The sequence below is a fragment of the Pongo pygmaeus genome, chromosome 1, assembly GCF_028885625.2.
Source record: "Pongo pygmaeus isolate AG05252 chromosome 1, NHGRI_mPonPyg2-v2.0_pri, whole genome shotgun sequence".
In the NCBI taxonomy this organism is placed as follows: domain Eukaryota; kingdom Metazoa; phylum Chordata; class Mammalia; order Primates; family Hominidae; genus Pongo; species Pongo pygmaeus.
The window spans coordinates 175,221,804-175,248,647 of record NC_072373.2 but is presented as its reverse complement, the minus strand read 5'-3'; the positions used below and the strand labels follow the sequence as shown (position 1 = coordinate 175,248,647).

At 37.9% G+C, this 26,844-nt stretch overlaps 1 protein-coding gene across 6 annotated transcripts in view; it reads right to left on the bottom strand.

The window, feature by feature from the left end:
• USP24 (ubiquitin specific peptidase 24) overlaps positions 1 to 26,844 on the bottom strand; it is a 147,414-nt gene that overhangs the window by 105,266 nt on the left and 15,304 nt on the right. For 4 of the 6 annotated variants that reach the window (XM_063655252.1, XM_054485951.2, XM_063655262.1 and 1 more), the window contains 2 exons: positions 5,074 to 5,239; positions 3,508 to 3,575 (listed from right to left, as the gene is read on the bottom strand). In XM_063655252.1, the coding sequence (XP_063511322.1) occupies positions 3,508 to 3,575; positions 5,074 to 5,239 (234 nt within the window). The remainder of the gene's footprint in view (positions 1 to 3,507; positions 3,576 to 5,073; positions 5,240 to 26,844) is intronic. The other 2 variants (XM_063655254.1, XM_063655265.1) reach the window with 1 other exon arrangement.

Here is a 26,844-nt window from a genome sequence, read left to right as displayed (position 1 = left end):
GGTCAAATGGTGCAGAGCAAGGTGAAAACCTGAGATCAATTCCAGTATTACTGTTTTCTAGCTGTGTGGCCTTGAACAAATTCACCTGAGTTCTCAAAGGCTCAGTTCTCTTATCTCCAAAGAGGCATAACTCCTACCCACTTCATACAAATGTCATGAGGATTAAAAGATATAACAAATATGAAAGCATTTTATAAATGGTAAGGCATTATTAATATATCTTGATGGCTGGCTGTCCATATTAATATTTCTGGAACCTAAGAAATGAATGCTGTATTGCATGGATTCTAACATACATATCCTTTTAATATTTTTTAACATCTCAGAAATAGGATAATTTTTTTTTCTACCTGTTGACTAGATGACGGCAGGACTCAGAATGTGAAAAAAAATCTTAGAAATAACAGTTTATTTGGCTTACATTTTCCTTTTGGTATGTACAAAATAATATTTAATTTTTTAATTGTTTAAGCAAATCTAAATTAGCTCTAAGTTTTAGGACATTAAACTGTTTACTTTGTAGCTATGTTTCCTAAACATAAAACATCAAATATAAAACAATGGTACGAATCTTATAATTAGATACCTTCTTAGATTCCTTAAAAAGTAGAGAAATTGAATGCCCTTAATTCTCAGTCTTCTGGTCTTTGGGGAAGTGTAGAACAAGTGCCAGAACAAGAAATGAAAAATCAAAGGATTTCACTTAAATTGGTATGGTGGTTTCATGTTTTTGTAAGATTTTTCAAAGGGAAAATACTATGCAACAAAAATTTCATCTTGGCCTCACTGAGAACCTCTTTAAAAAGAGTAGGCTGGAAGAGCCCAAACTGTAATAGCTGCAGAGAAAAACCTCGGTTCCAGGTTTTTAAAATACTAATTAGCCGCACTATTTGCTCAAATTAGCAAAAGTCATAAGACTGATTATATGTAAACCAATGAGTTACTATTTTTTGCAGAATTTTTTTTGCCTGACTATATATTCCTCCTATAGTTAAAAATTAAATAATAAAGCAAAACAAAGCAGAGATTACCAATTAAGAAGCTTCAAGTGACTACAAAATAAAAATGTATGTGGATTAAGCAGCAATCCCTCTGGCACCATTCCATCTGCTCATTTTTCACTTTGAAAATACAATTCTGCCTACATTCTAGAAGAGATAGGGAAAAGGCAGGCAGTACCTTGTGGAGAAGATGCACACAAGGTTTAAACATAACCATGCACTATGGTCAAACCTGAATTATCTTCTCTGCCTGAATATACTAGTAAAAAATCCAGGCTAGCCTGAAGGTAAAAGGTGAAGAAGGTGGAAATGACAACAAAGCTCCTTTGTGCACCTTATTCATGTAATCACATATCATTCATACCCTTACTTCTAAAAGAAAACGTGTGACAGCTCATGAGAAAAGCCTGGGGAATTGGGGAGAGGGATGGTCATCGAACCGGGAAACACAGCTATGGAAGTAGTACCAATTATATCAAATCCTACTGAGTTTTCTGAGACAAGCCTAAAGGCACACAGAACTCTAGCTCTTCTGATTTAATAAAAGAAAGTATGCCTAATTGACGGGGAGGAGAACCTTTTTAATAGCTCTAAAGTGCAAGAGAATTTAACATTTTTACCTTAACAAAACTGAATAACATAAGGCACGGTACCTTTGTACTCACAGTTTTACAGAAAAACGACCAACCATGTGACCATTTATTATACTGCTCCTAACAGCTGAAGGCATGAGACAAAACAGTTTTCTGAAGTATCTCTGTACAGAGTTAGAGTATTATATTCCAAATATGCAACTTGCTGGTGAATGGACTGGATACAGGGATTTCTGGATCTGGAGATCCTCAACCCTGAATAAGTCCTTTTCCACAATTCTGAATACACTTTTCCTTTTAAGTTTACGCATCCACTGTGATGTGTGTCACAGTATGTTACAATATAACAATTTTGCTATTTTTATTTTACTTTTTTAAAATTTTGTAGAGACAGGGGTCTCACTATGTTGTCCAGGCTGGTCTTAAACTCCTGGCCTCAAGATGTCCTCCCGCTTTTGGCCTCCCAAAGTGCTGGGATTATAGTGTGAAGCACTGGGCCTAGCCAATTTTGGATTTTTTAAAAGTTGCTATAATTCTTAAAAGCTTAAAATTATTTTAAACTACAAACTGATAGATGAGCTAATCTAAAATGAAGATAAATCTTGATTTCATATAATCTTTGCCCAAATGACAATTTGAAAAGATTTCTCCATTTTTTAAAAAATGAAGCTACTTTTGCTTCTAAAATGAATTATATATTTTTTTTAAGGCTTGAACCAAGGGAGATTCTGCCTACCAAAATGCAACTGGGAATAACTATTTGCAAATGAACTCTTTGTTTTACTGGGTCTCTTTTTTTTTTTTTTTTTTTGAGACGGAGTCTCGCACTGTCATGCGGGCTGGAGTGCAATGGTGTGATCTCGGCTCACTGCAATCTCCACTTCCCGGGTTCAACAGATTCTCCTGCCTCAGCCTCCTGAGTAGCTGGGATTATAGGTGCCCAACACCAGGCCCAGCTAATATTTGCATTTTTAGTGGAGATGGCATTTCAGTGTGTTGGCCAGGCTGGTCTTGAACTCCTAACCTGGTGATCTGCCTGCCTTGGCCTCCCAAAGTGCTGGGATTACAGGCGTGAGCAACTGCACCCAGCCTTACTGGGTCTTAAGATAAATGCAAACATTACCCATCTGAAGTTCTAGTGACTTATTTAGATATTGGAGAAAAATGGATGTCAAAATCCAGAAGTTAAGCCAGCAAAAGAATCATTCATTGAAACTTTTCTGAGCTCTTTCTATGAGCCAGTCACTTAGTTATATGCTGGGGGAAACGGCAGTACATTAACAGACACAGTCCTTGCTCTAATGAGGATTCAAGGCTCATCTGCTAAAAAGGGAGGCTGATTCAGTCTGTTTTTAGAAACACAATTCTTGTGATCTCCCATTCCCACTGTTAAGAAACACTGTTTTCTAAGAGATGTGACCCGAATGGAAGCAGGCATATCACTCTGGCTCTAATAGAGATGGTGCCTTATGCATGCTATTCTGTCAGTGAGAATACCTAGTCAATCTTTCAGTAGTTTAAAATGTCTTCTCCTGTCTCACACACTTAAAACGGCTCATATTTTGATAAGTATATACTGTCTTTCTAAGTGCCACAAGTCTTTGTTTACTAATATATGCAATATCCTAGTATAATTAAGTCTTAATCTATTCTTTAGCAATTAAATAGTAGGAAGTATTTATTATTAATAAAAGTTATATTTAACCAAAGACATACAGACAATATAAAAGAAGTAAATCATTCATAAGTCCCAAATTCAGAGTTCCGTTTTTCACTGAGGATTCCTCAGTTGAACAAGATTCATAAACTGGTCTTATACATAAAAAACTAAAAACAAAAAGCTTCTCTTCCTTCAACCCCCCACCCTGCCACCCCGACACACACAAAATATCACATCAGCACATTTTTCTTACCTTTTTAAATGCTTCAGGCATACACCTATCCATAAACCTTCTACAATTCTCATCAGACTCGGAAAGACCTTAGTAAAATGAATGAAATAATATACTTTATTTAGGTCAGACTCAGAAAGACCTTAGTAAAATGAATGAAATAATACACTTTATTTAGGTCTTTGGTAGTTCGTAAAAATCATATACATCATTCTAAATTCATACATATGGAACTATGTCATAGGAACCTTATTCTTACGAAATTATTAAAAGTAGAATATATACCTTTGATGAAGGAAAGGCTGAGAAATAACTATAGCATTAGATTAAATAAATACCAATTGAACTGAAATGGTTGAACTTACATTTCCATGTCAGAGTAACTTCAATGATCTGATTAAATAGCTAATAAAACACCAACAGCAGCTACTTACTAGCCATTATTATTTCCCTAAAAAGTTCTATAGAAACACAAATATTTTCTAATCCCAGAACTTTGGGAGGCTGAGGCAAGAGGATCACTTGAGCCCAAGGGTTTGAGACCAGCCTGGGCAACACAGTGAAACCCCGTCCCTACAAAAAATAAAAAGCTGGGTGTGGTGGTGCTTGCCTGTTGTCCCAGCTACTTGGGGGGCTGAGGTGGGAGGATCACTTGAGCCTGGGAGGTTGAGGCTGCAGTGAGCCATGACTACGCCATTGCACTACAGCCTGAGCAACCCTGTCTCAAAATCCAAAAACAAAAACAAACAAACAAAAAAAAACCCACACAAATATTTGCAATAAATGCCTAAATTACTCTTCTTCCCTAAAACAAACCAATGAACTCCATTACACAGATTTGTGTCTGGCACAATTCACATAGTAAGTGATAAATACTTGCTAAGTGAATGAATAAATTCCCTGTAAAATCATCTTTTGGAAAAAGTACATTTCTTTATTAAACTCAATAATAGGTTTTGCTTATCATTGGGAATACTGCTAAACACACTCCTTTTTTTCAGACCCACTGCCTAGCATAGTACCTAGATCCTAACAGGCGCTCAATAAATGCTACTGCTGAGAAGCCAGTCAGAAATACACCATATTCTGGCCATATTCATTTCATAACTGAATTCAATATGAAAAATAAGTTATTTTCTCTTTTTTTAGTACCCGTGTTCATACTGACACCCACTCTTCCAACCTAATGATATTTTATTATTTTAATAGCTTGATATTTATAAAGCTTAAAACAATGTTGGGCACTTAATATGCACAAGTTTGTTAAATAAATATAACTTTCTTCTCTTAGAAAAAAAGCTGTTGAATTGAGCCTTAATTTAAAGTACTCCAAGCTTCTGTGGAAAAAGTTAATTTCAATTTCCATTAAGCTTTTCAATTATATTTTAAATAATCTTATACTCTATCGAAGGTAGAAGAAAACAATTAATTTAGTTCAAAGCTTTTCTTCTGCAGGAGATAAGTGAAGACTAAGAGAATAAATGATCTGTCCAATATCACACAGCTAGGCAACAACAAAGGCTAAGATTAAACTCAGGTCTTCTATGAAACAAATGTCCTCATGTGTTCTAAGGTCTGAAAACTTACCAAGTCTTGCTAGGTAGGTAGATGCCAACAGGCATTTGCCTAGTGATTCTTCTCGCTTGTAAGGGATGGACCAATGATCAGTCAAAACACGGCTTTCCAGTTCATATAAATTTGTTGTAGGGAATTCAATTCCTTCCCCTGAGCAGTTTCCATTCTCATCATTCTTCTGACGAAAAGGGATTAAGATAAAAAGCAAATAAACTCATTAGTGATTACTCTAAAAATTTCCTATGTAAGACAGAGCAGATACTAAATCAATGGTAGCTATTAATACCAATAGCATGGATTCTACCCTTCTGTCTTATAATCACATCTTTCACCAAGAATATCTCAAATATTCTCAACTTTTATCATTTTGGCATCTCTACTCGCTCTCTCAGAAGGTGACCTCTTCTCTTTCTTTAAAAATGAACTGTCCAGGCTGGGCGCAGTGGCTCACACCTGTAATCCCAGCACTATGGGAGGCCGAGACGGGTGGATCATGAGGTCAGGAGATCGAGACCATCCTGGCTGACACGGTGAAACCCGTCTCTACTAAAAATACAAAAAAATTAGCCGGGTGTAGTGGCGGGCGCCTGTAGTCCCAGCTACTCGGGAGGCTGAGGCAGCAGAATGGTGTGAACCCGGGAGGCAGAGCTTGCAGTGAGCAGAGAGCTGAGATTGCGGCATTGTACTCCAGCCTGGGCGACAGAGCGAGACTCCGTCTCTAAATAAATAAATAAATAAATAAATAAATAGAACTGTCTAGGCCGGACATGGTGGCTCATGCGTGTAACCCTAGCACTTTGGGAGGCCGAGACGGGAGGATCACTTGAGCTCAGGAGTTCAAGACCAGCCTGAGCAACAGAGTGAGACCCTGTCTCTCTACAAAACACAACAAAACAAAACAAACAACAACAACAACAAAAAACTGTCCATTTCTCATGATAAAATATCAAATGCTTGCCTTCATCAACAGCCCTCCTGTCTTCACCTTTCTTTTCTCACTGAGGGGATAAATTTTTCAAAGAGGTATCTATATTTGCCATCTTCATCTCCACACCACTGACTCATTCCTGACAACACCCCAATCTGGATTCCAGAGTGCCCATTCTCCAAAATGGCTACTGTTAAGGTCACCACCGAACTTTATTTCACTATGTCTCAGTCCTAACCTTACCTCTCAGGAGTATTTGACCTTCCGCCCACTCCCTCCTCTTGAAATGCTGGCTTCTTTTCCCTGCCTCCTAGAACAGCACACTCTCTGTTCTCCTCCCATGGGTCTGGCTGTTCTAGTCTGTCTCCTCTTCTGGTACATCTTCCTCTTCCTAGTCATCAAATACTTGAGTTCCTCAAACCCCAGTGCTAAGCCTTCTTCTCTTTTTGTTCCTGTCGATTTCTCTGGTTGACCATATCCACACTCCAGATCTCAATTACCTCCTATCTGTAGATGACTCATACATTTCTATCTCCAGCTTAGACTTCTCCTCTGAGCTTCAGACCCACAAATACAACTGCCTACTTGACATCTTCTCTAATTCAATGTTTGCCCCAAACAAAATTCATGATCCTTCCCCCATAAATCCTGGTCCCCTTCTTGTGTTCTTCATCCCAGTGAATGGCATCAGATTCATCTAGTAGCATAGCCAGAAGCCAGGGGATCATTCTTAACACTTTGTTCTCCCATCCCCATTCCCAGGACCTGGTGATTGGACCTCATACACTTCTCTCCAATTCCATTCATAACACTTTGTTCTCCCATCCCCATCCCCATCCTCAGGACCTGGCGATTGGACCTCATACATTTCTCTCCAATTCCATTCTTAACACTTTGTTCTCCTATCCCCATCCCCAGGACCTGGTGATTGGACCTCATACATTTCTCTCCAATTCCTCTACTTCTGTCCATCTCCAAAGCTACCACCTAGCCCTGGTTTATGCCTAGATTACTTCACCAGCTCCCTAACTGGTCTCCATCTGCCTCATACACACATTTACTCTTCATACTGATCTTCATAAAGCACTAATCTGACGTTAACCTTAAAACCTTCACCTTCATGGCTTCCCTTTGTTCTTAAGATAAGCTTAAATCACATTTAAAATATTTTACGAGGCCTTGAATGGTCTATTCCCTAACTCTCTCTCTCCAGCTTTCTGCACTCCAGATCATTTCTCTGGGATTTAGCTTCTTGTCAGGCATAATGCTTCATGTATCGGACTATTTTCCCAAAAGGCCACAGCAGTATTTCTGGCCCCACATACTCTTCCAGAACCTGTCTCTCTTCATCATAAAGTGGCATTTACTTCTCCTGGATCTGAACCAGGGTGGAACTGTGTGTGTGCATGCCTCGGTGAATAGAATACAGCAGAAAGAGACACGTCTAAGCCTAGGTCACGAAAGGCAATACAGCTTCCTCCTGGTTCTCTCTCGGGACACTCCCTCCTGCAACACGGACACCATGTCCTGAGGGAACCCAGGCTAAATGCAGAGGGCCCGTATGGTTGTTTTGTCCAATAGTCTCACTAAGGTCTCACCGGACAACCAGCCCCTGAAGGCCAGAGGAGGAGCCTTCACATGAGTCTAGCCTACAGCCATCAAGTCATCCCCAGCCTTAGTCTTCCAGCTGAGGTTCTCAGCATCATGGAGCAGAGATAAACTGCTGTCTGAATCCCTTCCCCACAGAATCTATGGGCACAATCAATGGTTGCTTTACGCCACTATTCCTGAACTCATCTTTCTGTTCTCTTTAACCTACTTAACTCCTACACATCTTTAATTCTTTCAGGGAAGCCTTTCCAGAATTTCTAAAATAGACAAATTTCTCCAGTTATCATATACCCTTACCATCCTCAACTTCTCCTTCACAGCACTGCTCATAGGTGTAATTTTACACTTATCTGTGATTTGTTTGCCCCTCACTAGACCAAGCTGCCTAAGGGCATGGACCCTATCTATTTTTGACCACCTCTGTATCTCTAGAAGCTGGTACCTAGCATAAAGTAGGTATTTAATAAATATTGTTAAATGGAAAAATAATCCATATAAAGCTTCAACCATTAATAGGGTAACTGCCAGACTTTCCTTCAGTTCTCACCATGCTAATTTGTAACAAAGCAAACAGGACCCCAAATTGCCTAATACCTACACTAGTTTGTATTTTTGTTTTTGGAAACCTACATATCCCCACAATTTACTATATAATTTAATCATTACAAAATAAAATAATCCCATTTAAAAATGTTTAACCTCAATGAAGAAAAAGATCATAAATATAAAGCAGAAATCATAAAACACAGAAGAAAACTAACTTCAATGCCATATCAATGATATCTAAAGAAATCCAACACATATCTCCCCCCACCCCAACAAAGTTTGTAACTAAATAAAACAAAAAACAGGAAGGTAATTAAGCTTAGAAGACAATGTAAATTGGACGAGGGTAGAAGGAGGGGGTGATGAACTAAATATGCTTAGAATCACAATGCATGGGAAAAATTCAGTTTTTAAAGTGTAACACTTTTCAGAAATACATTTAATTCATAAGTACTATAAGTAAGCCAATTTTACTTAAAGGAATCTGATAGGACTCAAATAGTAAAAAATTTAGGATAGTTTTAAATTTGCACACATCTGAAATGCTTAAATTTATTACCTTAGGATTAAAGTGGAATTAAGTCATACAAAAACAAAAAATTTCACTTGGCTGATTCCTAAGTGGGTATATGTCATTACTATGGAGTATCTATCATTAATTTCTATAGAGTTAATATATCAAATCATACATAAAATCATCAAATGCACCCAGTAGATGTAAAAACTAGAGCCTCTTTGGTGAAAGAAACAAAAGTCCTCTAGCATAATCAGTGTTAAGGACTGAACTGTGTCTACTTCCCCAAATCCAAGTCATCAATTGAAGCCCTAACTCTCAATGTGACTATATTTGGAGATAGTGCCTTTAAGGAGATAAACAAGGTTAAATGAGGTCATAAGGGTAGGGCCCTAACCCAATAAAACTTGTGTCTTAATGAGAAGGGGAAGAGACATCAGAGATCTCCCTCTTTGTCAGTGCACAGAGGAAAGGCCAGGTGAGGACACAGCAAGAAGGCAGCCCAGAAAAGAATCCTCACCAGAAACCAACTCTAATGACCTCTTTTTTATTTTTATTTTTTTGAGATGGAGTCTCGCTCTGTTGCCAGGCTGGAGTGTATGGCACAATCTCGGCTCACAGCAACTTCCGCTTCCCGGGTTCAAGCAATTCTCCTGCCTCAGCCTCCCAAGTAGCTGGGACTATAGGCATGTGCCACCACGCCCGGCTAATTTTTGTATTTTTAGTAGAGACGGGGTTTCACCATGTTGGCCAGGATGGTCTCGATCTCTTGACCTCGTGATCTGCCCACCTTGGCCTCCCAAAGTGCTGGGATTGCAGGCGTGAGCCATTGCACCCGGCCTCTAATGACTTCTTGATCTTGGACTTCTAGCCCCAACTGTAAGAAAATAAGTTTCTGTAGTTTAAGCCACCCAGTCTGTGGTATTTTGTTATGGCAGCCTGTTCAGGCTGATTCTGAGGTGGGTGTAGTTCATTACTATGGAATATCCATCATTAATTTCTACAGAAATTAATAAATCAAACCACATATGAAATCGTCAAATGTACCCAGCAGATATTAAATCTAAGGGGGAGCAAGGGGGGAGATCTTATTATGTGCCTCCTGATATGGCGCACCGTAAACAGCACAATTCTCACTTCTTTGATATTCCCACCAAAAACGTACAACCTGAATCTAATAATGAGAAAACCCAAAATAAAAAACAATCTTTTTTTTTTTTGAGACAGAGCCTCACTTTGTCTCCCAGGCTGGAGTGCAGTGGCACCATCTTGGCTCACTGCAGCCTCCGTCTCCTGGGTTCAAGCGATTCTCGTGCCTCAGCCTCCCGAGTAGCTGGGACTACAAGCGCATACCGCCATGCTCAGCTCATTTTTGTATTTTTAGTAGAGACACGGTTTCACCATGTTGGTCAGGCTGGTCTTGAACTCCTGACCGCAAGTGATCTGCCTGCCCTGGCCTCCCAAAGTGCTGGGATTACAGGCGTGAGCCACCGTGCCTGGCCAAAAAACAGTCTAAAAATGGTCTAGCCTCTATTCCTAAAAAATGCCAGAGTCACCAAAGACAAGTAGACTAGACAAATACGACAACCAAACACAACATGGTATCCTGGACTGGATCTTGAAACAGAAATTATTATGTGTTTTATTTTACATTTTAGCTTCACAGGACTTAGTACTGGATCAATGTTAATTTCCTGGTTTTGATAAATATACTAAGGTTAAGAGAATAACCTCATTTTTAGGAAGTATATAAGGGTAAAGGGGCATGGTATCTGTAATTCATTCTCAAACAGTTCAAGAACAACAAAATACATACACATTTTATACACACATGCACATTATATATGTCTGTATATCTAAATACATACATAGAGAGAAATAAAGCAAATGTGATAAAATGTTAATATTTAAAGAACCTGAGTAAAGGTTACTTCTCTGTAAATGTAAGATATTAATTGTAATCCCCAGGACAACCATGAAGAAAATAAAAATATATATTGAGAAAGAAACAAGGGAATTAAAATGATACACCAGAAAATATGTATTTAATATAAAACACAGGAGTAATGGAGGATTAGAGGAACAAAAAGATGTAAGAGATAACAAAAAGCAAAGTGGCAAATGTAAATCCTGTCTTACCAGTAATTATATTAAATGCAAATGGACAATAATTAGAAGGCAGAGGTTTGCAGAATGAATTTTTAAAAAATATTATACAACCATATGCTGTCTACATCAAACACAATTTAGACAAAGATACAGAGATTGAAATAAAAGGATGTAAAAAGATATCATACACACATACAGGAGCTGGAATGGCTATATTAGACAGAACAGACATTAAGGCAAGAAATGAGACTAAGACACTTTGTAATAAAAAGGTCAATACAACAGGAAGATAAAATGATGAAAAGATATATACCCTAAAAGCAATAACCAAAAAGAGCTAGGGTGACTACAATAACATTGGGGGAAAAAAAAGACACTGAAAAGCTATTACCAGAGACAAGAAAGGCTGTTCTTCTTCCCCACTGTTTTGGGGGTTTTTTTGAGACAGGGTCTGGCTCTGTCTGTCACCCAGGCTGGAGTGCAGTGGTGTAATCTCAGCTCACTGCAACCTCTGTGTCCCAGGCTCAAATGATCCTTCCACCTCAGCCTCCCAAGTGGCTGAGATTACAGGCACACACCACCACGTCTGGCTAATTTTTGTATTTTTTATAGAGATGGGGTTTTGCCATGTTGCCCAGGCCAGTCTCAAACTCCTGAGCTCAAGCAATCCACCTGCCTCAGCCTCCCAAAGTGCTGGAATTATAGGCATGAGCCACCACACCCAGCCAGGAAAGGCTATTTTGTAATGATAAAAGGTTAATCCATCAGGAAGATATAACAATTATAAACACATATGCATCTAACAACAGAGATCTAAAACACAGGAAGCAAAAATTGACAGAATTAAAGAGAGAAATACACCAACAATAATAGTTGGAGACTTCAATACCTCAGAATTAGGCAAAAGATCAACAAGAAAACAGAATACTCAAAGAACACTATAAACCAAAGAGACCTAAAACACATTTACAGAACTCTCCACCCAATTACAGTAAAATACAGATTCTTCTCAAGTGCGCATGAAATATTCTCCAAGATAGAGCATATGTTAGGTTGCAAAACAGGCCTCAACAATTTAAAAGAAGTAAAATCGTACCAAATATGTTGTCTGACTGCAACGGAATTAAAAATCAACAGAAGGAAATATGGAAAATTCAAAACTATGTGAAAATTAAACAACACATTCCTTAATCACCAATGGCACAAAGAAGAAATCACAAGATAGATAAGAACGCACTTTGAGATGAATGAAAATTAAAATATAATATAAAACTTTTGGGTACAGCAAAAGCAGTGATTAAAGGGAAATTTGCTTGTTTGGGGATTTTTTTTTTTTTTTTTTTTGAGATGGGGTCTTGTTCTGTTGCCTAGGCTTGAATGCAGTGGCACAATCACAGCCCACTGCAGCCTTGACCTCCAGGGCTCAAGGGATCCTCCCACTTCCCAGCTCCCCAGTAGCTGGGACTACTGCTGCATACCACCATGCCCGGCTATGTTTTGTTTTAGAAATAGAGTTTTGTTTTGTTGCCCAGGCTGATCTCGAACTCCTAGGTTCAAGCAATTCTCCCATGTCAGCCTCCTAAAGTGCTGGGATTACAGGTGTGAGCCACCATATCTGGTCACAAGAGGGAAATTTTTAACTGGTAATGCCTATATTACAAAGGAAGAAAGATTTCAAATCAACAACCTAACCTCCCACCTTAAGAAACATGAAAAGCAAGAATAAACTAAACCTAAAGCAAGCAGAAGGAAGGAAACAGAAAAGGTCAGAGTAAAAATAAATAAATTTAAAAATATATAATAAACAAAACCAAAAGTTGGTTCTTTGAAAAAATAAAAAAAAGGGACAAACCTTCAACTAGACTGACAAAGAGAAAAAGAGAGAGGATTCAAATTTAATAATAAGAATGAAAGCAAAAACATTACTACTTTTTATTTTATTTATTTTTGAGACAGAGTCTTGCTCTGTCATCCAGGCTGGAGTGCAATGGCACAATCATGGCTCACTGCAGCCTTGACCTTCTAGGCTCAAGCAAACCTCCCATTTCAGCCTCCTGAGTAGCTGGGACCACAGAAGCACACCACCATACCTGGTTCATTTTTCTGATTTTTTTTTTTTTTTTTGTAGAGACAGGGACTCACTATGTTGTCCAGGCTGTTCTCACACTCCTGGGCTCAAGTGAACCTCCCAGCTCAGGCTCCCAAAGTTCTGGGATCACAGGTGTGAGCCACCTTGCCAGGCCAAAAAAACATTACCACTGACCTTACAGAAATAAATACGGTAAGATATACTACTAACAATGTATGCTAACAAATTAGATAACCCAGGTAAAATGAACATTTCCTAGAAAAGCATAAACCACCAAAACTGACTCAAGAAGAAACAGAAAATCTGAAGACCTGTACCAAGTAAAAAGAATGACTTGTAATCAAGAACTTCCCACAAAGGAAAGCCCAGGACCAGATGGCATCACCAGTGAATTATACAAAACGTTTAAAGAACTAACATCAATCCTTCAATCTTCCAAAAAACAGAAAAGCAAGGAACACTTCCCAACTTATTTTATGAGGCAAGTATCCCCCTGATACTAAAAATGGACAAGGAAATTTCACATCTATTGGTATGGTTATTATCAAAAATATAGAAAAAAATGTTGGCAAGGATGTGGGGAAACTGGAACTTTTGTACATTGCTGATAAGAGTATAAAACTGTGCACCTACAATGAATAACAGTATAGAGGTTTCTCAAAAACTTAAATGGAACTACCATGTGATTGAGCAACTCTACTGGATACACACATACAAAAAAACTGAAAGAAGAGGCTTGAGCAGATATTTGTACACCCATGTTCATAACCGCATTATTCACAATAGCCAAAAGGTGGAAGCAACCCAAGTGTCCATCAACAAATGAATAAACAAAATATGATACAAACATACCATGGATTATCCAAACTTTAAGAAAAGGTATTTCTGATACATGTTACAACATGGAAGATCTTGAAGATATTATGCCAAGTGAAATAAGCCAATCACAGAAAAACAAATATTACATGATTCCACTTATATGAAAGTACTTAGAGTAGTCAAATTCACAGATGAAGAAAGCAGAATGGTGGTTGCCAAGGGCTGGGTGCAGGGGGGAATAGGGAGTTAGTATGTAATGGGTACAGAGTTTCAGTTGGGGAAGATGAAGTAGTTCTGAAGATGGATGGGACTGATGGATGCAGAACAATTAAATGTACTTAATGCCACAGAACTGTACACTTAAAAATGAATAAAATGGTAAATTTTATGTTATGTATATATTATCACACTTTAAAATAATATACAAAGATACACACACCAAACCAATATCCCTAGGAATAGTGACACAAAAATCCTTAACAATAAACCAGTAAACCAAATCCACACATAAATTAAAAAGATCCTAAACCATGACCAAGTGGCACTTATCTCAGGAATCAAGGTAGGTTTAGCATACAAAAAAACAAACAAAAAACCAATCAATATAATAACACCATAGTAACAGAATAAAGGACATAATGTAACACCACGCCATGATTTTAAAACAACGACAAAACACTCAACAAACTAGAAATAAAGGGGAACTTCCTCAACATGATTAAAGGCATCTACAAAAACACCTACAGTGAACATCATATTTAACTGTGAAATACTGAATGCTTTTCTCTAGATTAGGAATGAGACAAAGATGTCTGCTCTCACAGCTTCCATTCAACACTGCACAGGAGTGTCTAGTCAAGGCAATTAGGCAAAGAAAAAATAAAAGGCATTCAGATTAAAAAGGATGAAATAAAACTACTTCTATTCACTGATGCCATAATTTTGCACATAGAAAATCCTAAGGAATTCACCAAAATAAATACCAGAATAAATGAGTTTAGCAAGGTTGCAGAATACAGTATCAATATACAAAAGCAACTGTATTTCTATACACTAACAATGGGTAATCCTAAAATAAAGAGAATAATTTCATTTACAATAACATCAGAAAGAATAAAATACTTAGGAAGTACAAGACTTGTACAATGAAAACTACAAAGCATCATTGAAGGAAATTAAAGGAACTAAATAAACAAAAAGACATCCTATGTTCATAGACTGGAACTTAAAACTGTTAAGATAACAATATTCCCCAAATTGGTCTACAAATTGAACACAATCCACATCAAAATTCCAGCTAATTTCTTTGCAAAAAATGACAATCTAACTTTAAAATTTACAAGGAACCCTGAATAGTCAAAACAACAAAGTTCAAGAATTCACATTTCCCATTTTCAAAACTTACTACAGCGCTATAGTAATCAAGACAATCTGGTACTAGCATAATGAATCAATGGAATATAATGGAAATTTCATAAATAATACCTGGTATTTATGGTCAATTAATTTTTAGCAAGAGTCACGAGACAACTTAATCTTTGACAAAGACATAAAAGTAATCCAACGGAGGAAGGACAGTCTTTTCAACAAATGGTGCTGAGACAACTGAATATACACAAGCAAAAGAATGAAATGACCCCACCTCAAGCCACATACAAAAACTAACTCAATGTAATGCAAGACTAAATCTTCATGACCTTGAATTAGGTAATTATTTCTTGGAAAAGCAAAAGCAACAAAGAAAAAATAAACTTCATCAAAAATAAAAACTTTTGTGCATGAAAAGTCACCATTAAGAAAGTGAAAAAAAGAATCTACAGAATGAGAAACAGTATTTGCAAATCATAGATCTGATAAAAGATTTGCATCTAGAATACAAAAAAAACCTCTTACAACTCAATAAAAAGACAAATAACCTAATAAAAATGGCCAAAAGATTTGAATAAATGTTTCTCCAAAAAAGATACAAGTGGTTCACAAAAAGATGCTAAGCTTCTTCAGGAAAATGCAAATCAAAACCACAAAACACCACTTCACACCTACTAGGATGGCTAAAATTTAAAAACACAGGAAAGAAGCCGGGCATGGTGGGTCACACCTGTAAATCCCAGCACTTTGGGAGGCTGAGGCAGGTGGATTGCCTGAAATCAGGAGTTCAAGACCAGCCTGGCCAACATAGTGAAACCCTGTCTCTACTAAAAATATAAAAAATTAGCTGGGTGTGGTGGCAGGCACCTGTAATCCCAGCTACTAGGGAGGCTGAGGTAGGAGGATTGCTTGAACCTGGGAGGCGGAGGTTGTGGTGAGCAGAGATTGTGCCATTCATTGCACTCCAGCCTGGACAACAAGAGCGAAACTCCATCTCAAAAAAAAAAAAAAAAAGACAGGAAATAACAAGTATTGGTGAGAATGTGAAGAAATTGGAAACTTCACACACTGCTGATTGATTATAAAATGGGGCCACCACTTTCCAAGACAGTTTGGCAGTTCCTCAAAGGTTACTAAGTTTCCACATGACATAACAATTCCATTCATACAAATATTCGTAAGAGAAATGGAAACATATGTCCACACAAAACACGTATACGTGAGTGTTCATGGCAGCATTGTTTAACAACCAAAAGGTTTGGAAATTACCCAAATGTCCATCAGAAAGAATGAATGAACAATCCATTTTATGTCCATGTGTTATATTCATACAATGAAGTATTTTTTAGCTCTAAAAATGATCAAAATACTGACAAGTTACAGTATTTTGAATGAACATAGTGAGTTGAATGAATTTCAACAAAAATAAGTTCTGAAGTTCAGTTCTCAATGAACTCCAAAAATATACTAAGTGAAAGAAGCCAGACATAAAAGGCCACATATTGTATGATTCTGTTTATATGAAATGTTCACAATAGGCAAATCCATAGACACAGAAAGTAGACTGGTGGTTGCCACAGGATGGCAGGAGAAAGAAAAAGAGAGTATGAGGTTTCTTTTGGAGGTGATGAAAATATTCTCAAAATAAATGGTGGTGATGGTTTCACAACTCTGAATGCACACTTTAAAAGGGTGAACTTTATAGTATAAGAGTTCTTTCTCAATAAAGCTGTTATTTAAAAGACTTGATTAACAAAAATGAGTTCAATGATTATAGTCACTAAAGAAAGTGGGTATATATCTAAGAACTGCAAAACACAGAGTTGTACCTAATGATCTATAATAAAAATTTAACACATATGGCAATTAGCTTTAAAACAGCAATTAAAAAATATTATTATATAAGGCCAGGCACAGTGACTCATGCCTGTAATCCTAGCACTTTGGGAGACTGAGGAGGGCGGATCACTTGAGGTCAGGAGTTTGAGACCAGCCTGACCAACATGGTGAAACCCCATTTCTACTAAAAATACAAAAATTAGCTGGGGATGGTGGCAGGCACCTGTAATCCCAGCTACTCGGGAAGCTGAGGCAGGAGAACTGCTTGGACCCAGGAGGCGGAGGTTGCGGTGAGCCAGGATTGCGCCACTGCACTCTAGCCTAGGTGACAGAACAAGACTCCATCTCAAAAAAAAATATTATTTAAGACTTGACAGGCGAAATATACCATGTTGCCTCCTAGGTAGTTAACATTCTTGGTCTTAAAAATGGAAGCAACAGTGCGTTATACACAGGGTTAAGGAATGATACAAAGCAGCACTACATCTTCAGGAGGGTGCTGCAAATACAAAGAGATAAGCAACCACAGAGGGGGATAGTATGAACCCATATTTAGCTTGGTTTGATATTTTGAGTTATCACTTTAAGTAGAGCCTGTCCTTGGCAAAAATTACATACTGACCAAGAGAACACATACAAAGCAGCTCAGTATCGTTCTATTGCAAAATGTCATAGCTCCAAACAGACATAATGTATTGAGCTTTTAATAAGATCTTTGGAATTTAACTTACTATTTTCTCATTAGATGCCAAATCCAAATGATACAAAAGCAACCATTAATGGTCACTGATTATAAATTAATTAAAAACATATTTGTTAAGAGTGCTATGCTCCAGACAAAATGCTCAGTGCTGAGGACAAAGATAACGGACACAATTCTTGTCTTTAAAGAACAGGATAATGTGAAAGTAGAAAAAAGGCTGGTGGATGCCAAACCAGCCTGTGGGTGTCCAGGTATATGCGCAGTGAGAACAAACCTGTACACAGTTGAAGAAGTTTAAAGGAAATGGTGCTCCAGAAAGAAGATTATAGATCAAATTATTTCAAAATCAATATTTTTCAAGTATATTAATAAAACTTCAACATTTTTAGCCATTTGACTACGAGTCAATATCTTTGCTGCTTTTTATGATACTCCAACTTCATTTAAAATTGAAAAATAATTTTTATAAAATATTTTACAATATTCATGTAAATCCAGCAGTTGTTAAGAGATGCACAGCTCTGGCACGAAGGTAGAAGAGAAATGAGCTTGCCAACAATTATTGAATGTCACTTTTAACCTGAAAAATTTTTTAATAACATTAAATCTTGTGTATTCAGTTGTTCAAGAAAAACAATACAGATGAACTAATGTGTTCAATTATGATTTCTAATTGGTCAGTTTACGATTAAAGTAAGAACAATTAACATTGTTGGATACATACTCATCTCTTCAGTATTTTAGGCTACTTCCTAAATATGTAATATTTTTTATGCCCACAAATGCAAATGAAAATATAAACAAGTCTTTGTAACTGCCATGATACTTTATAGTGCCATAAATATGCTAGGAATTCAAATAGTTATGATTATGACTTCATCTGTTTGCCAACTGTTTGGACTAAGGCTTAGTATTTACTTAACTTATAAGATCAATATGGCACTTTCTTTTTTTTTTTTTTTGAGATGGAGTCTCGCTCTGTCACCCACACTGGAGTGCAGTGGCACGGTCTTGACTCACTGCAACCTCTGCCTCCCAGGTTCAAGCGATTCTCCTGTCTCAGCCTCCTGAGTAGCTGGGATTACAGGCGGCTGCCACATGCCCGGCTAATTTTTTGTATTTTTAGTAGAGACGGTGTTTCACCATGTTGGCCAGACTGGTCTCAAACTCCTGACCTCGTGATCTGCCCGCCTCGGGCTCCCAAAGCGCTGGGATTACAGGCATGAGCCACCCTGCCCGGCCTGGCACTTTTAATTGTTGCAACTGAAGTTTTTCATGGTACTGATACACACTGTCACTGTACAGTATTAATCTACCCCCACACAGTTTAGCAAAGATCTTTAGGTTTAAAATATAGACTATTTTGACAAAAATATCTTTCTGCATGCTACCTTTCATATTGCAAATTTTAGTTAGACATGTTTGTACATATGTTGCTATCCATATCCAGAAACTTGCCCGTTTGAAAAATGCAAATGAACCAACGTAAGTACAGGCGATATCTTAACTGGGAGTTAAGTACACATGCACACAAAATCTACCTAATCCTTGCAAATGAGCTTTAAAAAATCAACATGCAAGCTTTTAAGTTAATAATAGAGTTTAATATTTACTTAGAAAAACTACCCTTATTTTTTTAAAGAGACAATAAACTGATTACTCTTGAACCCAACAAGGATACATTACTGTAATTTAAGCCTTCTTTGTTGAAAGAAGTAAAACCTACTGGGGAGGTACCTACCACCTGCTAGTTTAGAGATAAGCTCCTGTCTGCCCACTGACTCAACAAATACAGATAAAAGAAAATTATTCAACTTAACGGATAAGAGACTACCAGTGTTGCTTAAAGTTTATTTGAATACTAAATTCAATTACTGAACTATGCAATTAACCAACATATGCTCAAAAGAACCTCTGATCAATATATAGAAAAATGAAGACAGACTGATTTCTTCACGATGATTTTAAACAGATTTGTCTATTACTTGTGTATTATAATGAACAGTAACATATATGTGAAGAGCTTAAGGAAAAACATGCAAACACGGGCATTCGATTGCAAGTCACTAATTTATAATACCTTTCATTAAATATTGAGGTTGTCAGTTTTACTAAATATTTTTCAAAGCAATTTGGAGATGGTTATATGCAAATCTGATATTCCCTGTTAATTCAGACTAGAGAAAATAATTCCTAAAATATTGCTTCCTGGAAAAAGAGAAGATGATAAACAATTAAGTGTACACAGTCCCCACGTATGAATACATTGTGTCTGAAGTCTGCAAATGTTTTCCTGGAATGCATCTTCATTCCATGTTATGAGTAGTAAATAATTTCCTGAACTATTCAACAAAAGCTGACTTTTTTGTGTGGTTCCCTGCATTAACCCTTCTTGGTTATTCAGGTAAAGTCAGTCCTCCACACCCATGGGTTCAACCAATTGTGAACTGAAAATATTTGGGAAAAAACGGATGGTTGCATTTGTATTGAACAGATCCAGACATTTTTTTCTTGTCATTATTCCTTAAATACATAGAAAGCAATGTATTTACATTTTGTAATTTACATTACAAATAATGTATTTATATACAGTATAACAACTACTTGCACAGCATTTATATTGTATTAGGTATTATAAGTAATCTAGAGATGATTTAAAGTACACAGGAGGATGTGCTTAGGATACATGCAAATACTAAGCCATTTTATATAAGGGATTTGAGCATTTCAGTATCTGTGGGGAGGGCAGGGGGATACAGATTTTGGTATCCCCGAGGGGGTTCTGAAACCAATTCCCCACAGAAACCAAGGGACAACTGTATTTAGAATACAGAGAAACAAGGTTTTCATAAAAGGTTGTCCTATAATCCGAAGGTGATATCTTACATATAGAGGGTAACCTTCATTTAAGGTTTGGGACGTACAGATCATCGATTCCAGGATCCAAAAAGTAGGTAGCTGTTCCAGTCCCAATTTCCTTAGGGCATCTCCAGTGACTGTAGTTATGCTGGGCCTGCAGTTTTAGCAGCCAGCAGGAAGGAGGAAAGATATCGTAAAGGGGATTGAGATAAATTCAGATGAGAGCAATATGAGTGAGCAGCAAAGGAGAACTAATATGTCTACTGAGCACCTAGCTGCTACATGTCAGGAACAGCACTAGTAACTATGGAAAGTGTACATATATTATAATTTAATTATTCTCAAACCTCAGGAGGTAAGAGTTATCATCCTCATTTTTTACATGAGCAAACAAACTGAGGCTCAAATAAGGCAAAGTTACTCACCTGAAGTCACATTTCTTATGGTCACTTGCCTAACACCAACAGTCATTAAATGCGTTCAGACTGAAATAAAAATTTAAGTCAAGGTTTCTCCAAATCTCAGGCTCTAGATTAAACATACTCGAAAGTATTCCAATTCCTCCTAAAATTGGTAGCATAGCATGGCCTCAAAAAACACCAATGCAGAATGGAGGCAAAAATGCTTTTACAAAAAACAAACAGAACTTATATAATGGACCCCAAGCCAAGAATTGGGAAGGTAAGAGAGGACTATCAAGTAAAACTTATTTTCTTCCAAAGTACTAGTAGTTTTTAATCCACTAAAACTTAATCTAAAGCTCTAGATAAACAGCTATCTAGCAGAAGCAATCAACTTTCAGCCTTAATTTTGTTGAAATTTCCTTTACTAAGTATTCTCATCTAACAGATCTAATTGTTGATTCTTTCACTACCACTTGGTAGCTGTGTCACCTTGAATAAACTTCTTAATTTATTTGTCTTTGTTTTCCTCAATGAGAAAGAGAGCATGGTGCCCAATTTGCAGGATTCCTACACAGATGAGGGATAATTCATTATAGGGCCAGCTACAACACATAGCAACATAAGAAATAGAAGCCCAGGCTGAGAGCAGTGAGCTCACACCTGTAATCCTAGCAGTTTGGGAGGTTGAGGTGGGTGATCACTTGAGCCCAGGAGGCTGAGGCTACAATGAGCCATGTTCATGCCACTGTACTCCAGGCTGGGCAACAGAGGGAGACCCTATCTCAAAAAAAAAGAAAAAAGAAATAGCAGCCTAGTCCGCTCCTCAGGCTTCAGATGCATCTTTCTTTCTCCCTCTCTCTCTCTGTCTCTATGCTAGACTCTAACCTTGGTGCCCTCAAGGTACTCCAGATTTACCATATCCACAAAGAACTCGGTTTCTGACTCAAATCTGTTACTTCTCTAATGTTCCTAACCCCGGAACTGTGTCCTCGTCCCAGCCAGTTGGTCACCACGTCACAATAATTCTACCTCATAAATTTCTTCTGAATAGTCTGTCCTAGCCAAGCCTGCTTACTTGAGGTCTCTGTCGTGTGTTGCTTGGACTGCTGCAATACCCATATAACTGCCATTCCTTCTACCAGTCCATATCACCACTCCTGTGCCCCCTCCAAAGGGCCACCAGAATGATCTTCCTTAAAACAAACAAAACGAAAACCCTAACCCCAACCCAAACCAAAAAAAGGAAGCTGATCCCATCACTCACTTCCTCAGAAAGCTCCATTTGCTCCCAGCTGCCTAAAGGTGCCTAGAAAGTAAAAGCAAGCTTCTTGCATTGGCAGGCAAGACTCTCCATCCTCTGATCACAATCCATCACAATATATGGTTTGCCACTTTCCAAACCTTCTGCTGGAGCTACACACAAGGTCCTATCATGAAACCATGCATAGCTGTAGGCTGCTCTCTCTGCCTAGGTTGCCCTTTCTCAGCCTGATAAATTCCTACTTCTTCAAAACCACTTCAAGTATCATCTCTTCAACAAAATTTTCGAGCGTTGAGATTCCTCCAAGCAAAGGAAGGTATTCTGTCTTCTATTTTTACACAGAATTCTCATTCAGTATTTTCCAGAGGCTATGAATACATCTATGAATAAGACAAACATACTCTGCCACTGAATCTTGGAAATCTCCTGTCTTTCAGGGAAAAAGACAAATAAGAAATTACAATTTCTTATCAGGAGTGTTATTGTAAGAGTATTATGAAAGTACATAAGGAGGCCCATTCAGCCTTTAAAAAGAAGGCAATCTTGCGATATACTATAACATGAACAAGCCTTGAGGACAACATGCTTAGTGAAATAAGGCAGTCACAGAAAGACAAATATTGTATAGTTCCACTTATATGAGGTATCTGAAGTATTGAAGCTCAGAAACAGAAAGTAAAGTGGTGGGTGCCAGGAGCTAGGGGGTAGGGGAAAGGAAAGGTTGTTGTTTAACAGGTACAGAGTTTCAGATTTGCAAGGTGAAAAATTTCTGGAGATGTTTCACAACAATGTGAATATACTTAACACTACTGAACTGTACACTTAAAAAAGATTAAGTTGATAAATTTTATGTTATGTGATTTTTACCACAGTTAAGAAAAAAGGGGGGACCCACCCTCATCACAGTGAAAAGTAGCCTACCAAACGAAATAATACTTAAGCTGAGACCTAAGTAAATATCTACCTTCTTCACCACAGCCTCATATACACAGTTAATTCTCAGTTCTCATCTTACCTGACCCATCAGCAACATTTAACAGCGGATCCCTCTTCCTGGAAACACCTTTCACTTGGTTTCCAGGACACAGTTCTCATTTGGTTCCTCACCCCACCAGCCACTCCTCAGTCTCCTTTGCTGGTTCCGCCTTACCACCCCAAGTCTCTAAACACTGGGGCACCTTCGAGCTCAGTCCTCAGACTTCCTCTTTATCTACAGGCACCCCCTTGGTGACCTCAGTGAGTTGAATCTAATGCACTGTTTTCTACCTAATTTTCATTATCATTCTTCCAAGGAGACTTTTAGACATCTTTTTCTTAACCACCCTATCCCCCATGAAATTGAATATTAAGAATTGACTGTTGGGTAGGGCTGAGTTTTGGTGTGATCCACTGTAATATCTAAGATTGTTTTTCATCTCCCTCAAGAACCAATTTCCACCCCCCATAGAGTTACATTACCCCTGTTAAGAACAGTTAAATGGTTTAAGTGCTATCTCTAAGTTGAAGACTCACATTTTGGCTCTAGTACAGACTTCTTCTCTGGACACCAGGCACATATCCAACTTCCTTTTTGACAACTCCACTAGGGTGTTTAATAGGCATCTAAAATTAACATGTTCAAAAACAAACCCCTGATCTTTCTCACCAGATCATGGTATCTCCCTGTTGAAAACCTTCGATGCCTCCCTTCCTATTCTGACAAAAAGTTATCGTGACAGTTGCCTGCAAGGCCCTAATGGGGAGCTGACCTCTGCCCATCGAGTTCCAGCCATACTGGCCTCCCTGCTGCTCCTCCAACATGCCAGCCCTGCTGCTACCTGGTGTTTTTGCATTAGGTGTTCCTTCCACTTAAAGCAGGAGTTGGCAAAATAGAGCCCACTGCCTGTTTCTGTATTTTATTGAAACAAAGACCAGCTTATTTCCTTACATATAGTATATAGTTGCTTTCATACTACAATAGCTAAGTTGAATAGCTACAACAGAGACTAACTATTTACTTTAGGCCCTTTACAGAAAACGTTTGCCCACCCCTAGCTTAGAATGCCGTTCCCTCAGATAACCACAGTTGGCTTCACCTTCTTCAGGTCTTTGCTCAAATATGACCTGCTCTTCGAGGCCTTCCTTGAATAATCTACTCAAAAAGCAGCCCTTGTCATACCCCCTACCCACTGCTGTCCAGCATGATCTCTCTCCTGTGCTGCTTTTTTTCCATAGTACTTATCACCATCTGACATTCTACATTTCACTTATCTTGTTTGTTGTCTGTCTCCCCTCGTTAGGCTATAAGCTCCAACAGGGCAGAATTGTTTTGTTTGTTCCATTATCTGTAACAGTCCCTAAGACAGAGTGGGTGCTCAACAAATATTTGCTGAATGAATGAGTGAATGCTAAGACCTAATACATGCTTATGAAATGAAAGAAAGGAAACAGATCCTGAGCACAGAGAATTGTATGTGTGTTCAGGCACGGAAGAGAAAGCATGGCACATTTAAAGCACTACCTTCATAACATCAAATACTGAGCTGTAGTAAACTTCACCTATTTAAAGTTTGGCTCCCCAATAAGAGTGTGTTACTCAATGGAGCTCTATCTAATTCTCCATTTTATCTCCAATGTCTATTCGATACCTAAATCACTTGTACAACATCCCCAACAATATCCCAGAACCTCTGCCTAAATATATTTAGTGACCAGGTGCTTAGGACATTTTGGGATTACCCATTCCTGTTTTGCCTGTTCAACTGAAATCTATCTCCACATAACTTTGACTAATACCTTACCTGACCACAATTAGATGGGATGTTATTTTCTGGGAACTTTTATTTTCTCACTTGTGAAAAACAAATGCTATCTGCTTTGTTCATTATAACTAGAAAGGGTTTCTGTGAGTACCAAATAAGATAATGCATGAGAAAGTGTTTCTTAACTCAAACCTCATATAATGAAAAGTGAAGAGCAATTATGGTTATCTAAACTGCTCTTAAAAAGTCATTCTGCACAGATTTTTACTACAGGAATAAAACCCCACTGAAAGCACATTTATATTTTTCTTTTTTCAAAAATTTAAACATAATTTTTTTTTAAAGACGGGATCTCACTATGTTGCCCAGGCTGGTCTCAAATACCTCACTTCAAGCAATCCTCCTACCTTGGCCTTCCAACGTGCTGGGATTACAGGCGTGTGCCACCATCCCCAGCCTATATTTCTCATTTTAGAAAGATACTCCATGTTCTCTCAAGCAGTATGTTCTAATTTGTCTTAATGGAAATGGAGGATGAAGGCGGAGAGAACGAAAGGGAAAGAGAACAAGGCATTTCCGTTTTTGTGTGTAGAAAGAACACAGAATTGAAAGTCAAGTAACATGGTTTTAAGTCCCACCATGAGCTGTGTGATTTTAGACAGGGTTTCTTAACCTTAGTTCTACTGACAATTTGGGCTAGACAATTCTGTTCTGTGCACTGTAAGGTGTTTATCAGCATCCCTGGCCAGTAGCACCTCTCTAGTTGTGACAACACTAAAACATCTCCATACATGCATAATGTCTCCGGGGTGGGATGACAAATCACCCCTGGTTGGTTAAGACTTGATATCTCCATACCTCAGTTTCATCTATAAAATGAAAATATTTACCTACAGATCCAAGATCTCTTCTGGCTCTAAAAATGCTAAAATTCTACTAGAGGTCAAAATATAGGTTGTTGACAAATGCAGTCTTACTAACGGGGAACAAATTATGTAATGAAAGAAGGTAAATATTTTTGTTTGGTTTTCCTTAATAAATAATAAAACATCCTTGGGTATTTAAAATGATTCAATCATAAAATCTTTTAAACACAAGAAATCTGAATTAGACATTTCACAAGTGTCAGTATAAAAAGATGAAAAATCCATTCTAGAATCTGGCTTAAAAGAACATGATAACCAGGACGGGCATGGTGGCTCACACCTGTAATCCTGGCACTTTGAGAGGCCAAAGCGGGCAGATCACTTGAGGCCAGGAGTTTGGGACCAGCTTGGCCAACAGGCAAAATCCTGTCTCTATTAAAAATACAAAAATTAGTCAGGCATGGTGGCGGGCACCTGTAATCCCAGCTACTTGGGAGGCTCAGGTATGAGAATCACTTGAACCTGGGAGGTGGAGGTTGCAGTGAGCCAAGATTGCACCACTGCACTTTAGCTTGGGCGACAGAGCGAGACTCTGTCTCCCCCCTCAAAAAAAAAAAAAAAAATCATTAACAGATGCAATGCATACTTTTTGATTCAATCCTAGATTACAATTTTTACAAAAGCCTATAGAGGATATTGTAGTATAAGTGGAGAATTTGAATATGAACTAAATAATAGACAATATTATCGTATTAATGTTAAATTCCTTTGGTAGGATAATGGTACTGCAGTTCTGTAGGAGAATGTCTTTGTCCTTAGGAGATTCACACTAAAGTATTTAGGAGTCAGATGTCCTGACATTTGCAACTTATTTTTCAAATGGTTCAGAAAGTGTGTGCACATGTGTGTGAGAGAGAGAGAGAGAGAGAGACAGACAAAGGAGCTAAAGCAAATGTGACAAAATGTTTGCAAATAATGAATCAAGGTGAAGGGTATACAAGTGTTCACTGTATTGTTCTTCTGACTTCTGTACTATAAACTGTTCAACATAAAAACTTGGAAAAAATATATCTAGTATTGTATTAGCCCATTTTCACGCCACTGATAGAGACATACCTGAGACTGG